We start from the raw sequence: 14,940 nt of genomic DNA on the forward strand, positions 1-14,940 counted from the left end.
CACCGCAGTTAGAGCGCATACACGACCGGTCTTACGCATGCCGCCTGAATTCCGCCCTGCCAGGCCATCCTCGAGGATGTTTGTCCGACACGTCCTCGGCTCCGCTCGGCCGAGGTTGGGAGACAGGAGGCGGGGGCGGGCGACGGTGGCCCGACCGACACGGCGACCCCGCGCGAATCACATGTCGCCCGGGGAAGGTGAAGGCGATCGAGAGAGCTCCTTCCCCTCAAATGCGCGCTGCCCAGGCCAATATGCGCACACACCCCTGTCCCCCCCTTCCGCTCTACTACGCCCCGCACCTCCTCTCTCTCCCACCGACCCTCACGACGAGCACACACCATGGCAAGCGAGCGCCAGACATTCCAGGCTGAGGTGGCTGAGGTCGAGCGGTTCTTCAAGGTATGTGCCCATGACCCGTGCTCATACTGCCTGCTCATCGCGTCGCGTCCTCGTCGCGCGTAGGACCCCCGCTTCTGGAAGACGAAGCGGCCATACACCGCCGCGGAGGTCGTCTCCAAGCGCGGCACCCTCCCCATCTCCTACCCCTCCGACGTCCTGGGCCGCAAGCTCTGGCGCATCCTCTCCGAGCGCTACAAGAATGGCACTCCTTCACATACTTACGGCGCGTACGTGTCATTTCTGCTCGACCCATTTGGCGTGCACTGACTGTTCGGCGCGTATAGGCTCGACCCTGTGCAAATCACACAAATGGCCAAGTACCTCGAGACCGTCTACGTCTCCGGCTGGCAGTCATCAAGCACGGCATCCAGCTCGCACGAGCCCGGCCCCGACCTGGCTGACTACCCGTCGAACACCGTCCCCACTGTGGTCGAGCACTACTTCATGGCCCAACTCTTCCACGACCGCAAGCAGCGCGAACTGCGCTCCCGTATGTCAGAGAAGGAGCTCGCGCAGACGCCCTCTATCGACTACCTCCGCCCGATCATCGCCGACGCCGACACGGGCCACGGCGGCCTCACCGCGACGATGAAGCTCGCCAAGATGTTCGTCGAGAAGGGCGCCGCAGGCGTGCACATCGAGGACCAGGCGCCGGGCACGAAGAAGTGCGGGCACATGGCCGGCAAGGTCCTCGTCCCCATCCAGGAGCACATCAATCGCCTCGTCGCCCTCCGCCTCCAGATGGACATCATGGGCGTCATGAACCTCGTCATCGCCCGCACCGACTCGGAGGCCGCGACGCTCATCACCACCAACGTCGACGAGCGCGACCACCCGTTCATCCTTGGCTCCACGAACCCGAACCTCCAGCCGCTCGTCGCCGTCCTCAACGAGGCCGAGCGCGCGGGCAAGACCGGTGCCGCGCTCGAGGCCGCCGAGGAGCAGTGGATGGCCCAAGCGAACGTGCAGCTCTTCTCGACCGCGCTCGCGAACGCGCTCACCGCGCAGGGCGCCTCTCCCGTGGCCGTCAACAAGTTCGCCGCGCGCGTCGCCCAAGCCTCGTACCCCGCCGCGGTCGCGATCGCGCAGAGCGAGTTCGGGCTGAAAAAGGTACCCTTCTGGGACTGGGACGCGCCGCGCACGCGCGAGGGCTTTTACCGCTACCAGGGCGGGACGCAGTGCGCGGTGAACCGCGCGATCGCCTTCGCGCCGTACTCGGATCTGCTCTGGATGGAGACCAAGAAGCCGATCCTCGCGCAGGCGAAGGAGTTCGCCGACGGCGTGCACGCGGTCTACCCCGAGCAGTGGCTCGCGTACAACCTCTCGCCGTCGTTCAACTGGGAGGCCGCCGGGCTCAACGCGGACGACATGAAGGCGTTCGTCTGGCAGCTCGGCAAGCTCGGCTTCGTCTGGCAGTTCATCACGGTGCGTCTTCTCTCTTGCGCATCAAAAGGTAGGGGCTGACGGGCGTGCGCTCCGGCTTTCAGCTCGGTGGCCTGCACTCGAACGCGTACATCAGCGACCTGTTCGCGCGCTCGTACGCGACGGAGGGCATGAAGGCCTACGTCGAGCTCGTCCAGCGGCGCGAGCGCGAGATCGGCTGCGACGTGCTTACCCACCAGAAGTGGTCCGGCGCGGACTACATGGACAACCTGATGAAGACCGTTACAGGCGGTGTGTCCTCGACCGCCGCCATGGGCAAAGGTGTCACCGAGGACCAGTTCAAGTCGAAGCTCTGAGTTCTGCATCTTTGCGAGGTGAAACCTCTTTTTGTATTTCTCTGTCGCTGTCGTCGTCGTCGTCATCATCATCATCATCTGTATTACAACGTCCTCCTCTTCAGTTCATTCGTACACTTGTGATCGCAGCATGCTGCGTTGCTCGCACGACTCCCCGACTCCCTGCCTAGCTCTTATCGCGGCGTTTCGCTCGTTCATCTCTGTCCATCCTCTGCCGGAGAATTTTGTTACCCAAAGTACCTGCTTGGGATCCTTCACTCCCAGTGCCAGGCGCGTTTATCACGGCCCTTCCCGATCCACCCGAGGTTTGAGATTGAGCTTGAGCACCCCCGCGCGTATTCAGCTTTTTTTGCGCCGGGACGGTAGTGCCACCTGCGGTTGTGGATTCAGGTCCATTGTTTTGATCAGCACTGAGCGCATCCCGACCCGTGGGCGTCGAACCGTCTTGTCCAGTGGTCTTCTCTGCGGCAGTTTGGGATTTGCTCTCCTCGGCAACGGGCGCGTTTTCATTTGCTGTGTCCTTCAAGTTGCCGGCTTTGAGGGAAGGATCGTCCGCCACTTCCTTCTCCCTCTCATCCGCCGCGGACCCCTTCTGTCTCTCACTCTTGCCTCGAAGCTTCTCGATCAACGTACGGCTCCGTTCGGTGACACCCTTGCATAGTGTCGATTCGGAGGCGGACGCGTCACGGTGCAACGTTGACAGTACTGCATCAATTTCCCAGTTGTTCTCCAAAATGACTTCGTCGTCGGAGCCTCGGAAAAACATTGGCATGTTGGCCCGGATGCGACGCCGGATGAAGTCCCAATTGATGCCTCCATCTTCCTTGTCGGCTACTCTCACGAAAGGAGAAGGAAATACTATACCGCTGGTAGCACTTGCGGGGTTCTGCAGCTTCACTTGTTTCATAAGATTCTCGTAGTCTTTCTGGTCTGACGGAGAGTTGGGATGCGTTCTGGTCCCGAGGAGCGGCCAGGCGTAACCACGATCGTCTCTTGAGTACTCCGTATAAACCGGTACCGGGCCGGAAATCAACAACACACCAACGTCGAATATATTGGCATGCTTGGTGAAGATGCGATGGGCTTGTTCCTTACACTGTATCTTGAATCGCTCGGGGATCTTTAGTGAAATGCATTTGTCCGCAGGGGAAGCTCCGATGGGTGTCCTACCAAACGCTCCCGTCTTCTTGCTTTCGATGATGAGGCCGCCCAACATCGGTCCTGTTTTGATACGAATCGAGGGAAAACTAGCGTTTTGTAGGCCATCCCTTGCCGCATCGTTCTCTGTGACATTATGCAAAAAACCTGGAGTGACCGTGACCTCCACGAATTTCATGGTGTAATCGGGAAGCCGAGTCACAGATTTTGTCGCTAGGAGTTCTCTAATAGCATCGCTCTGCTTGCAGATGTCCTCTCCCATGCATTTAATAGCATCCTCTCGGCTCCTAAGATATTTCGTGCGGTCACTCAAGGATTCCAACTTCATATCTCGGCGAGTTCTTCGGCTCAAGGTAATGTCCTTACGGCAAGCGGCGAGGCGGGTTACGAAAGACAAAATCGAAGAATCCGCATTCTCGATGGTGTGTGGATCGACGCCTCGGATAGGGTATTGAGGGCAGCAACTGACAAATACAATATGCTGTTCAGATCCCGGCGACCCAGAGATTTTTCCGCACTTCAGGCTTTCCATGAGGCATTGATGGAACGGATACCAGTAGCCTTCGAGGTTTTGATGAGTATCTTCAGATAGTGCATGGGTAAGATTGATCAGTGTCTCCAGTGTCTCCCTGATTTTGGATCCCTTAAAGACTTCGATGACTGCGGAGTTCGGATCGAGAATGTTTCGTTCCAAAAATGCAAGGGCCTCAGGCTGGGACTCGAAACGTGCGGGAAGGGCTTGTTGATCGGTCTTTGACGGGGTCGAAGCGGCCACGCCGACCTGAGTGTCGAGAGGCTGCGCGACAGTATTCAGATGAGACATGCTGTTGAAAGTAAAAATGCAACTTGAAAACCCTGAGTAAACTACGAAAGCATGAATGGGACTCGGATTTCACATACATGGGTGTTCGAATTCCTGAGCAACAAGCACTTCTGGACTGAAGTCTGAAGCTTGACAGTTGTACTGTTGAACAGATGTCTGGTGGAGATAGCTGGGATTGGTGGAACGGCGAGTGGATGATGAAAACGCTGCATCTGACTACGCCTTTAAATACATACTCCATGAGCACCACCATGCATCTGAACCGCGGATGACGAAGGCAAGAATTTGTCACCCCACTTCGTAAAGCTACATCCTCGGATTGTGTCATCTGAGCTGTCCAAAACATGTCTTTGAGCACGGTTGAGACAGAGACGCGTCTCACTAGTTACGCCGGCGCCGTGAGCCCTGTTTGACGCAGCAGAGCCGGGACCAAATGATCTGGGTACTTGCCCGCGCTAGCCTAGGCTCTCCAATCTCGAGTCTCGACTCCCTACGCTAGCGGCGCCTATGACACCTACGGCTCTTTAGGACTTCGAATTCTACCATGTTGTTAGCGAATTCCAGGGTCGCGGCGATGCATATACCGCGCGACTGGGCGGTGTCTCGGCCAGTCCCTCACTAATCATTTACCAACCTCCCCTTCTCAGCCACACCTCGCTCACTCCCCGACGGGCACCTCCCAAATCGGACGTGCCCGGGGTTTCTTCCTACATACCGGTGAGTGTGGGGAGGCGTGTGCCCCTGTGTCACCCGCCCCTCCGCGCGCCAGCCAGGAAACCATGCAACCCTCTTACTCCTTCGAGCGCTCACGGACGCCCACCACCTCCTGCTTCACCCACCCGACCTGCCGGTCCGTTGTCGCCTGCAATATGATCGCCCCGGGGACGTTCTCTGCTCGGAAATAACCGTAGCTCAGCATCGACCCCGTTCTAGTTCGGCGAGTCAGTGAGCAGCTCGTAATCAACTGTAGCATCCGTTGCGATAGCATTTCGGCAGGGTGCGGATGCATCCGGTGATCCGTGATGCGCGCCCGTGGAGACGCGCCTCGCTGGGCGGCAAGGACGCATCGTCGCGTGGCTGTGCTGCACGTCGCCTTTCGCCGTCCTTCCTCCTTCCCCCTCCTCCTCCTCCCCGCTCTGCCCAGGCAGACGATAGCGACTATACGGTCGACTGTCGTCTGCTGTTGGACTCTGGTGTCACCAGGTGTCACCGACCTTCCCTCCTCCGAAGTCCCCCGACTTCGACCTCGATCCCGCCCTACACCCACCTTCCCGACTGCACTCACAACAAACACCGCACGAGGACGTTAATACGGACGTCCTCAATACGGAGATTGGAATATGGGGCTGCGGCGATGTACCGCAGCACATATTGGTGAGTCCTCTGCTCCCTCCTCCTGCACTGCCGATGCCCACCGATGCCCCCTGCCTACGACAGGCCGAAGACGTCGCCCCTGACGTCCTCTCCCGCGCCGCTCGCCCGCGCCATCCGCCTCCGCGTCGCCCTCCTCCTCCTCCTCGCCCTGCGCCGCCTGCCCACGCAGCTCACCCACGCCGCCCTCCTCCTCCTTGCCCTTCTCAGCCCGTGCCTGCCGCCTTCCTCTGCCCGTGTCAACCGCCTCCTCCGCATCGCCCTCCTCCTCCCGCGTCACCGCGCTCTTCCACACCGCGCTCCTCCGTGCCGCGCTCTCCACGTACCTTCCTCCGTCTCCACGCTGCCCTTCTCCTCGTCGCCCTCCTCCACCCTCGTCCCTCCTCCACACAACCCTCCTCTGCCCGTGTGCTGCCCTCCGCCCGCGCGCCGCCCTCCGCCTGCGTCGCCCTTCATCCGCCTCCGCCTCCGGACGTCGCCCTCCCCCGCCTTGCCCTCATCCGCTCACGCTTCCCTCCCCCACCTCGCCTTTCTTCGCCCGTATCGCCCGTCTGCGCCGCTCGCTCACGCTGCCCGCGTCGCCCTCGTCCTCGTCCTCGTCCATTTCACCCCGCATCGCCCGCCTTCACACTGCCTACCGCCCGCGTCGCCCTCCTCCGTGTCACCCGCCTCCGCCCGCGTCGCCAATCTCCGTCTCTGCGTCACCCTCCTCCACGCGTTGCCCACCTCCGCCCGCGTCACCCTGCGCCTCCTCCGCTGCGTCTCGCCCTCCACATCGCCCTCCTCCACCTCAGCCTCCGCGTTGTCGCGGGGCTGTAGTATTACTTGCTCGCCCTACTGTAGTAGCTTTCAGCTTGGTGTGTTCATTCAGGGCCCGTCGCGGCGAATTACCCGATTTCGCTTGCCAGCATGCGATGTAGTACAAATAAATATATCTTCATTGTGCACTGGCTATGCCAGTACTGCTTACAAGAACAAGAACGAGAGGCCGGGAGGGTGTCGAGCTCGCTGTCGAACACGGTGAACACGGAACACGGGTGACATCAAGACATCTCAGCGGTGTGGCACGATGTACACAGTTGTGCAAGGGCGCGCCGGGGAGCGGTGGTGGAGCTCGGAGATTGGATCCGCACCTCCGACCGTCCACAAACACCGTCTGGGGACGGGATGTGCGTCCAATACTGTCTGGCTCAGCTTAATCGTAACATGCACCACAAACACGGAATTGAGATAAGTATGGTGGCACATACGGACTGAGAGCTCTCAGCGCCGGTCAGCGACGCAGTTCACCGCCCCAGCACCTCCCAGCACCCGCCAGCGGTGTCTCTGTTTGACGGCCCTCTGTGAGTCAGGAACGTCTTACATTCCGGCTGAATCCATAACGCTAGGCGGGTTCCAAAGAAGTCCAGCATAGCCCGCCTAAGCGGAGACTGAATTTGGACGTGCCGAAAGGGGCCGATATCAGTATCGGGTCGCGATGCGCCCTCCTCACGCGCGCCCATCTCCCTCACTCAACGTCGCCGCTTGATTATGGCTGATCTCGACCCCTATATTCAGTCTCCGCCCGAATATGCTGTGCTGAACTTTTTTGAAACCCGCCTAGCGTTATGGATTCAGCTGTAAGCGCCCTTTCTCCTGGTTCTGCGCTGGCATCGAAACTTGGTCGGAACTTGAGCACTCAACGTGTCAGAATCCTAATTGAGGACCAGTCCGCGAGACACTGAGCTACCACCAGTACGTCGATACGGACCCCATATCTGTCGATGATATCTGATTCACTGATATATAGACCGGTCGGCTGGTTGGACACTGGACAGTCAGAACCACTTCGAAAACGACACCTTCTCCGAGCCAACAAGAATCCTACTCTCGTAACTGTTGTTCACAATCAATAGTCTTCAACTTGGTGCGTCGCTCAAACACTAACCATACAGTTGGCTCTAGAAAATGAATCTTGACACATGCAGACACTACCTTATCACGATGTCTGAACAGGGGGACTGGGAAATTTTTTCAGGCGGATACGATGCGTATATCTGCGAATTACAGGAGTTGATCAGTGTAAGCCGTACCCCACTTTGCCACTGAACCAACACGCTTACAACGGCGATGACAGTCAGAGAAGATGGAAACCTTGACGAAAGCCCGATCTGATAATCTTTCGAAAAAAGACGCATTCCTTAGGGAATTGACATCCAACCAGTACCATCAGGAGCAGAAAGGGAAATTGTCGCTCGAACAGCGCCGTCAGGCGCGCACGCCACCCGGCGCCAAGTTGCCACCCGCGGACATCGACCCCAAGACCGCCGAAGAGGAGTACGGTTTCGGCTGGTACTTGGTGCCCCAGACTCTGCACAAGCGGATGTGGCTCACTGCGCTCTACTATGAGTCTCACAGAAGCGACCTCCCGCCCCCAAACGGGCCGCGCGGGCTATTCTCGGCGGACGACCTCAGAAGGTCCATTCAGGGGATGATGGCAATGTTCGTTACACCCTCACCTGCAGGCACGTTTACCTGCGTCGGAGAGGACCTTGAGCCACTGCCTCCGCGTTCATGGCAAGGAATCGTCGCATACGGATTCTTTGATCCCAAGAACAAGTATCGCATCGTGGAGTCGGCAACGCAGGCAGATATAGATCTGATGACGAAGTTCTACGACATGGAGCCCCGGTGGATCATGCTGAGCAAGTCAGGAGGGAAGTCGATGGTGGAGGAGGTTTACCAGGAGCCGGAACCGATCGGCAGACTGGTACCTTACGAAGACCCAGAGGATGACGATGAGAAGAGAAGAAGACGAAGAAGATGTAGAAGAGAAGAAGACGAAGAAGACGAAGAAACAGAGGGGAACGAGATCTGAGAGTCTAACCTACGGTCCTTGGGCTAAATTCTCCCGACGCTTTTTGTTTTAGTTCACTGTATTTATATGGATCGGAGTAGCCGAGTATTGAACAAGCTACACAAAATGTTGAAGGCGTGCCGATGTTTGGCACGACACCTTCTGCAACGCAGGCGTTCTGGAAGCGAAGACGATAACTGGTCCGCTCATCATAGGAGAGAACGGGACGACGCAAAACGTGCGAATGTCTCCGTACAACAATGAATCATATGATACATGCTGTGCAGCACAAAAGGACGTACTCCACACGACCTTGGCAATTCGCCGCAGTGGCATCGATGGACACGTCCCTAGCTACTTCGCGGCCTGGTGATGGTGTGCAAGCGGGCCTTCATCCGAGGAAAAAGACATACCGAACCCGAGGCATGGCGAGCCTGCAATTCCGTCGTCCACTCCGAATCACCGTCGAGCCCGTTGCTCGAACACGTCCACTCGCTTCGGACACAAGTTCGCCACCAGAGTCTTCCCTCGGACTCGCGCGTTGACGACGAGGACGACCTGTCGCCGGCGCATCTCCCGCCCTGACTTCAACGCGTCGTCCCACTCGGTGCAGAATAAGTGTGGTGGTGATCCGGCATCCATAGTCGTGTCGGCGAAGGTGCCGTATTTGGAGCCGGTGGAGGGGAGGGCACGCGCGTAAGGTTCAACGAAATAGCAGTCATAGTAGTCCTTGGGCTGCTCAGAGTTCACCATCGTGGCAAGCCTCAAATGTAAAGCCTGACCGATAGCCCACGGACGCCGTCCAAAACAAAGCAGCGGAATACTCCAAATGCGGAGCGAATGGCCACGGAAGGCAAGGCCGATTTCTGCGCAACCCCGTCTCCATTCGCAGACGATACCACTGAAACCCAGGTCGAGAAGACACTGCTGTGTACACGGCTTCGAAGAGGTCACAAGCTGTGTCCATTCCAACCCCACTTCGACGTCGACGGTCTCTACAGCCTCGCCGAAGCGGGGTCTGCCAACGCGTACATGCCGTCGATCTGCTCCTTGAATTTCATGTACGACTCTTTCCTGGAAAAAGGGACGCGATGTCAGCGGAGGGACGTGCACGAAGCGAGCGGAGCCACCTTTTCAGCTTCATCGTAGGCGTGAGGCACCCGTTGTCGATCGTGAACGCATCCAGCGTGAGATGGAGGTGCTTGATCTTCTCGAAGCTGTCGACCGCACGCCGTCAGTCAGGCGTCCCTTCTGCGCGGACGAGCGGCACCCACCCTTTGAGCTTCTTCACGTTCTCGTCGCGCTCCAGCTCCGCCAGGAACGCCTCGGCGACCTTCGGGTCCCTGATGCACGCCGCGACCGCCGCCGGGTTGCCCGCGTCGAGCGGCGGGCGCCCGGTCCTGGCGACGAGCGCGGCGAGCTGCGCGGGGTCGGGGACGACGACGCCGACGAGGAAGTGGCGGAGGGAGTCGCCGTAGACGAACGCCTGGGCGACGAGCGGGCACATCGCGTACACGTTCTCGACGTTCTCGAGCGCGACGTACTCCCCTGCGCGAGCTTCATGATGTTCTTCACCCGGTCGATGATCCGCAGCCGCCCCTGGCCGTCCGTCGTGCCCACGTCGCCCGTGTGCAGCCAGCCGTCGTCGTCGATCGTCTCCCGCGTCTTGGCCTCCTCTGCATGCGCGCGCGCGCGTCAGCGTGGGCACCGGCGCGGAGGAGCGGACGCGGACGTACCCTTGTAGTACCCGACAAAGCGGCCGTCGCCGCGCATGAGGATCTCGCCGCGCGGGAACGGCTTGTCCGTGACGTGGTACCCGAGCGCGGGCACGTCGATGAACTTGACCTCCACCGTGGGCACGATGCTCCCGACGGTCCCGCCGAGCTCGCGTCGGAGCGCCACGTCGTGACGCAGCAGCCGCCGTTCTCGGTCATGCCGTACCCGTCGACTATGTCCGCGAGCGTGCAGACCTTGAGGAAGTCGCAGACGCGCTGGCCGAGCGGGGCCGACCCGGACGCGATCTTCGTCATGCGGCCGCCGAGGACGTTGTTGATCTGCGCGCACGGGGGCGTCAGTCGGGGGGGGCGGGGTGAGAAGAGGGAAGGCGCACCTTTTGGAAGACGAGCCGGTCCCACACCGGGTGGGTCATCGAGCCCGTCGCGCGCATGTTGCGCACCTTCGTCTCGAGCGCGCGCCGGAACAGCACGCCGCGCAGGCCGGGGGCGTCCGCGGCGACGGCCATCGCCTGGTAGAGCCGGTTGAGCACGCGCGGGACGAGCGCGACGAAGTGCGGGCGGAGGAGCTGGATGTCCTCGAGCAGCCGGAGCGGGTCGTTGGACGTGTAGCCGATCCGGCGGCCGATCGCGGTCGTGCAGAACTCCATCATGCGCTCGTAGATGTGCGCGAGCGGGAGGAAGGAGAGCGCGGTGCGTTCGGGGCCCTCGTCTTGGATGTAGTGCAGATAGGCGGTCACGGAAATGGCGAGGTTGCCGTGCGAGAGGAGGACGCCTTTGGGCGTGCCAGACGTGCCCTGTTGGATGTTGTTAGCATACACGGAAAAGCGATGATGTCATCGGCGCGAAAGGCGTGACCCAGGTCGAGGGTGAGAAACAAGAGCATATTGGAGTAGGAGGGAGAATGCCCTCGGCAGGGGAAAAGAGAGATCCACTTGACTGCGGTACCGAACGGATGGTGCGACAACTCGCATATAGGACCAATATGTTTACTGGGGGCAATGAGCCCCCTCTAAGGGAGCACAAGCTCGAGAACGAGAGCAGACTGCTTACCGAGGTGTAGCAAATGGTCGCGATGGTGCTCGGCGAGGGATAAATCACGTCCGTGAGGTTCTTGCGGCCGAAAGCCTCGACTGCGAGATGTTAGCAAAGACTCGGACGTGGAAAGACGCAAACGCACACTCTTCCATGGTCGTGAACTTGATCCCTCTTGTCGACGCCCATTCGGTGAGCGTCGTCTTCGTGCTGTCGTCGACGTCATCCATACAGACGATCATCTTGAGAGTGGCAACTTGGGCGACAGCTTGAGTAGATGCGGCACGTGCTCCGAAGCTGCGAAGATTATGCTCAGCCCCGCGTGGTTGACGACATGTTCTGTTTTTCCCGTGAGCATCGGAAAGTGAACGCGAAACGCAATCTGACGGACCAACGGCATCCGCGCCCAGGGTGTCGTAGAGCGGCACGCTGACTTTCTGGTACGCCTGCATCGCGAGGTCGACGAGCAGCCAGTCTGCACCTCACGCGTCAGCGCAACCCGGCTCGGCGCCCGCAAGGCACGTACTGGGGCAGTTCTTGCTCCATATCCCGACGGTCTCGAGGTCGCCCGCGACGAGCTCCCCGGACTGGAAGAGCTTGTGGACGGCGCTGCCGACGGCGCGGCGGCGGGCGTCGACATCGGGCCAGGACTGCCACACGTGATAGTTGGCGAGAGTGAGCGGCGCCCGGCTGAGGATGGGCCGGTGGCCGAGGAAGGGCCCGCCCGCGCTGCGACGGAGGCCCTCGTCAAGACCTGGACGAGGTTCGTGAACGCGCCGGGGGTCTTGAGGGTCACGAGGGGGAAGACGGCTGGGGGAGGTGAGCGAAGGTGCGCGGGGGCACACAGGGACCCACTGACCGTGCCGGTAGATGGCTGGGCGGGGAGATGGAGTTGGCCGCATTCGTGCGAGAGAAGACGAGAAGGCAGACGTACGTGTCTCGCCCGGGAGCGCAGTGCCGGGGAGCGTGATGGACTGCCTGCTGTAGTCGGCATTTGCTGGCCACTTGTACGGATCGTCGTTTGACTGGGAGCTGGCGGGCATCGTACCGAGCTGGGTGGGGACTGGAGCCTGGAGGTCGGAGGAGCGAGTCGCGACGCAGTGTGGGGAAAGGCGGGGCTTCCCTCGGCTGTTACGGGTCTTGATCTGGTTGGCCACCCGGCAAGCGAACCGGCCCCTGGAGTGCCGGTCGACGGGAGTACCTGGCAAGGTCTAGATCCCAGGCACTAGTACTCCTTCAACGCAGCCCTCATGTCAGACGAAACTGCAGACGACACTTTCCAGCTGTACGACCTCCGCGTCGAAGTCGTCTGTCCTCCCGGGAGGCGCATCATGTGCGGCGCGAACGAAGGCGACTACTTCACGCTCCAAGGCGAGATGCTCTACCTGCCCCCGGCCAGGGCATCTCCATCTATTCGCTCAGTGGGTGTGAACACACGTACATACGCGCCCTCGTCGCACTCATCCACCGTTTTCCTCGCCCTCGCTCCAGCCGCCGTCCTCCCGCTGCTCGCCGCGAAGCAGCGCCCGACGGCCGCGAATGACTGGATGTCCACCGACGCCGAAGTCGCCTGCCCCGACCCGTGCTGCCCCAGCCGCCTCCGCATCGTGCGCACCGGCCTCCGCACCTTCAACCACGGCGACACCACCCTCGTCCCGCTTCCCCCACAGCCCCAGGACGACCCGGCCTCCGCGCACACGCAGTGACTTTCAAGGGAGCTCGCCTAAAACCCCGACACCCAGCCCGACTACGCATCGCACGCTTCGTCCACGCCCAGCCCCAGCCGATCTGCCCACCCCGTCTGCCTCCCGTCGCCGCCGTCGAGCTTCCACGCTCCGATCCCGTACCGGTGGTTCACGCCCTCCAGCCGCGGGACGCACGTCGAGCCCCCGCACCCGCCGGTCTTCGCCATCGGGATGAGGAAGAAGACCTCCTTGACGCGCGAGTGGAGGAGCGCCATGCTGCACATGATGCATGGCTCGTGCGTCGTGAAGAGCGAGAGGGCCGTCAGGAGGTAGTGCGCGCCGTTGCGCGAATCTTCAGCGTCGCGCTCCGGCGCTGGGGTGGGGGCGGACGTCGCAGGCGGTTCGCTGGAAGAGCCGGGTGGGGCGTAGGCGGCAGGGGTAGGAGGGGACGCAGACTCGGACGCTGTCGTAGACACAGGCGCAGACGACGCGCGGAGCTCGCCCACCGCCCGAACAAGGTTGATCACCGCATGTCTGAGCGGGTGCGCCGCCGACCGCCGTGTGTCGCCCGCGCTCACGGGCGCGGACATCCGCGTCGCCGTCCGCGTCTCGTCGTCGTGCGGCATCGGCACGCGCGCCGCGATAGGGAGCTGCGGGACGTTAAGCTCGAGTGAAGGCGCACTGCACAACGAAGGTAGCTACCTCGCCCCGGGCGCCCGCGTCTCGCGCGTCCAGCACCACGTCCCGCATAGCGGCGCACGCCCAGCGCGCGCGGCCGACAGTCCATGGCTCCGGCTCAAACTTTTTGCGCGGGGCGTAGATCGTCGGCCAAAGCGTCGACTTGAGCTTCAACGAGTTTGGCGTCAACGCGGCCGTCCTCGGCACCGCGAGAATGTAGGGGTCGGGGATGCGCGGAGAGAGGTCGGTAGGAATGGTTGGCGGGGACGGATGGTCACTCGTTAGAACGAGGAGCATGCTGGTGCGCCCGGAGTCGGGTAGCTTGCGGATGCGTTTGAGGTGAGATAGCGCAGGGGTGTCGAGACCGCTGGACTTGAGCCACTTCAACATCGCGGCGGCCAGGCGCGGGTCGGGGAGGTCGACTACCCATGCGTCCTCTGTATCAGGCGATGAGGGGAGAGAAGCAGCTTTATGGAGGGTATGCGCACCTTTGCGTATGGAGTCCATGTCTTTCTCCTCCTCTTCATCGGGGGTCAGCCGGACCCTGCTGAACGGAAGGTCCCCCTCTGAAACAAGATCGGCCTCTTTGCCATCCTGGAACTTGTCAAAGAGTCCCATATCGATATCGGTGTCTGGGGCGCCTTCATCCTCCTCGACGGCGGCAAGACCTCCCCATCCATCGTCGAGCTCATCTTCTACTGGGGGCGCTCTCTTGTCGACTGCATCCACGGGGTCGAACCATAGCTTGTGGCCGTAAAATATGCAGAGCTCCTCGTCCTTCGCGATCGGGCGGAAGGTCGTGTATCGAATGGACTCGGTGGACGGGTCGATGGAATAAGAAACGTTTGGCTTCTGGGAGTGGTTGAACAGCGAGCCTGCATTCAATTGCTGAGCACTCCCCGCGAACGATGACTCCCCTACGCACCTAGGCCCAGAGCCAGCGCCATCTTGCCATCTCTCCACACGAAGGTGTAATGGTCGAGCACGGTGTGCTTCCCGTGCGCCTCGTACTCGGCCGCAGAGAACAGGAGGACCGGGCTGATTTCAATGAGAGTTTGCGCGGGTATCTCACGAGATGCTGGTTATGCATCTGGGTCCACTCAGCTGGTGCGCACGCAGAGGAGCTGAGAACTCACCGTACACGCCTCGGCCTTTTCCTTGAGCATATTCGATGCGAAGCCCGGAACTGTTCAAGTGGTCTGGGGCCACGGTAACTGCCATGCGGCGCAGATATCAAACTGGAAGTGTTTGGGAGGTGGTGTATGAAGATAGAGGGAGGATATTGGAGGAAGTAGAGAACGAGGAGGATCAAAAGATGCCATTCCGCGGCGAGATTCGTGGAGCGCCCGATGGCCCGACAAAATCGGATTCTTGCACTCACATCAGGATAGATAATCTACAGTGGTCGACTACTACCGAATCTCATCTCGTACGCAGAAAGTTATGCCTGCGCGCTGCTTCCGTTTCAAGTCCTTCCCGACCA

At 60.6% G+C, this 14,940-nt stretch overlaps 7 protein-coding genes across 7 annotated transcripts; 4 read left to right on the forward strand and 3 right to left on the reverse strand.

The window, feature by feature from the left end:
* Positions 1-339: 339 nt before the first annotated feature.
* BXZ73DRAFT_49954 (isocitrate lyase) lies at positions 340-2,138 on the forward strand (the record flags this gene model as incomplete). Its single annotated transcript, XM_048020348.1, has 4 exons — positions 340-399; positions 463-626; positions 684-1,824; positions 1,887-2,138. The coding sequence occupies 4 exons, from the start codon at positions 340-342 to the stop codon at positions 2,136-2,138; spliced, it is 1,617 nt and encodes a 538-aa protein (XP_047875951.1).
* Positions 2,139-2,304: 166 nt separating this feature from the next.
* Positions 2,305-3,474, reverse strand: BXZ73DRAFT_79080 (uncharacterized protein; the record flags this gene model as incomplete). Its single annotated transcript, XM_048023009.1, has 1 exon — positions 2,305-3,474. One exon carries the CDS (start codon positions 3,472-3,474, stop codon positions 2,305-2,307), a length of 1,170 nt encoding a protein of 389 aa, XP_047875952.1.
* A 989-nt stretch (positions 3,475-4,463) lies between these two features.
* On the forward strand, positions 4,464-6,309 carry BXZ73DRAFT_79081 (uncharacterized protein; the record flags this gene model as incomplete). Its single annotated transcript, XM_048023010.1, has 6 exons — positions 4,464-4,517; positions 4,648-4,836; positions 5,031-5,060; positions 5,105-5,284; positions 5,323-5,493; positions 5,557-6,309. 6 exons carry the CDS (start codon positions 4,464-4,466, stop codon positions 6,307-6,309), a joined length of 1,377 nt encoding a protein of 458 aa, XP_047875953.1.
* Positions 6,310-7,473: 1,164 nt separating this feature from the next.
* Positions 7,474-8,347, forward strand: BXZ73DRAFT_79082 (uncharacterized protein; the record flags this gene model as incomplete). Its single annotated transcript, XM_048023011.1, has 2 exons — positions 7,474-7,551; positions 7,607-8,347. 2 exons carry the CDS (start codon positions 7,474-7,476, stop codon positions 8,345-8,347), a joined length of 819 nt encoding a protein of 272 aa, XP_047875954.1.
* A 974-nt stretch (positions 8,348-9,321) lies between these two features.
* Positions 9,322-12,137, reverse strand: BXZ73DRAFT_91136 (long-chain-fatty-acid-CoA ligase; the record flags this gene model as incomplete). Its single annotated transcript, XM_048025877.1, has 13 exons — positions 9,322-9,400; positions 9,457-9,543; positions 9,601-9,869; positions 9,902-10,002; positions 10,063-10,210; positions 10,237-10,380; positions 10,437-10,856; positions 11,113-11,192; positions 11,240-11,304; positions 11,352-11,433; positions 11,486-11,569; positions 11,621-11,848; positions 12,029-12,137. 13 exons carry the CDS (start codon positions 12,135-12,137, stop codon positions 9,322-9,324), a joined length of 1,896 nt encoding a protein of 631 aa, XP_047875955.1.
* Positions 12,138-12,344: 207 nt separating this feature from the next.
* On the forward strand, positions 12,345-12,800 carry BXZ73DRAFT_91137 (uncharacterized protein; the record flags this gene model as incomplete). Its single annotated transcript, XM_048025878.1, has 2 exons — positions 12,345-12,519; positions 12,586-12,800. 2 exons carry the CDS (start codon positions 12,345-12,347, stop codon positions 12,798-12,800), a joined length of 390 nt encoding a protein of 129 aa, XP_047875956.1.
* A 41-nt stretch (positions 12,801-12,841) lies between these two features.
* BXZ73DRAFT_50055 (uncharacterized protein) lies at positions 12,842-14,678 on the reverse strand (the record flags this gene model as incomplete). The annotated part of the gene is made up of 5 exons (XM_048020367.1): positions 12,842-13,429; positions 13,482-13,894; positions 13,946-14,332; positions 14,383-14,535; positions 14,594-14,678. 5 exons carry the CDS (start codon positions 14,676-14,678, stop codon positions 12,842-12,844), a joined length of 1,626 nt encoding a protein of 541 aa, XP_047875957.1.
* Positions 14,679-14,940: the final 262 nt, after the last annotated feature.

Source organism: Epithele typhae (assembly GCF_022376455.1).
Source record: "Epithele typhae strain CBS 203.58 chromosome Unknown BXZ73scaffold_39, whole genome shotgun sequence".
Classification (NCBI taxonomy): Eukaryota; Fungi; Basidiomycota; class Agaricomycetes; order Polyporales; family Epitheliaceae; genus Epithele; species Epithele typhae.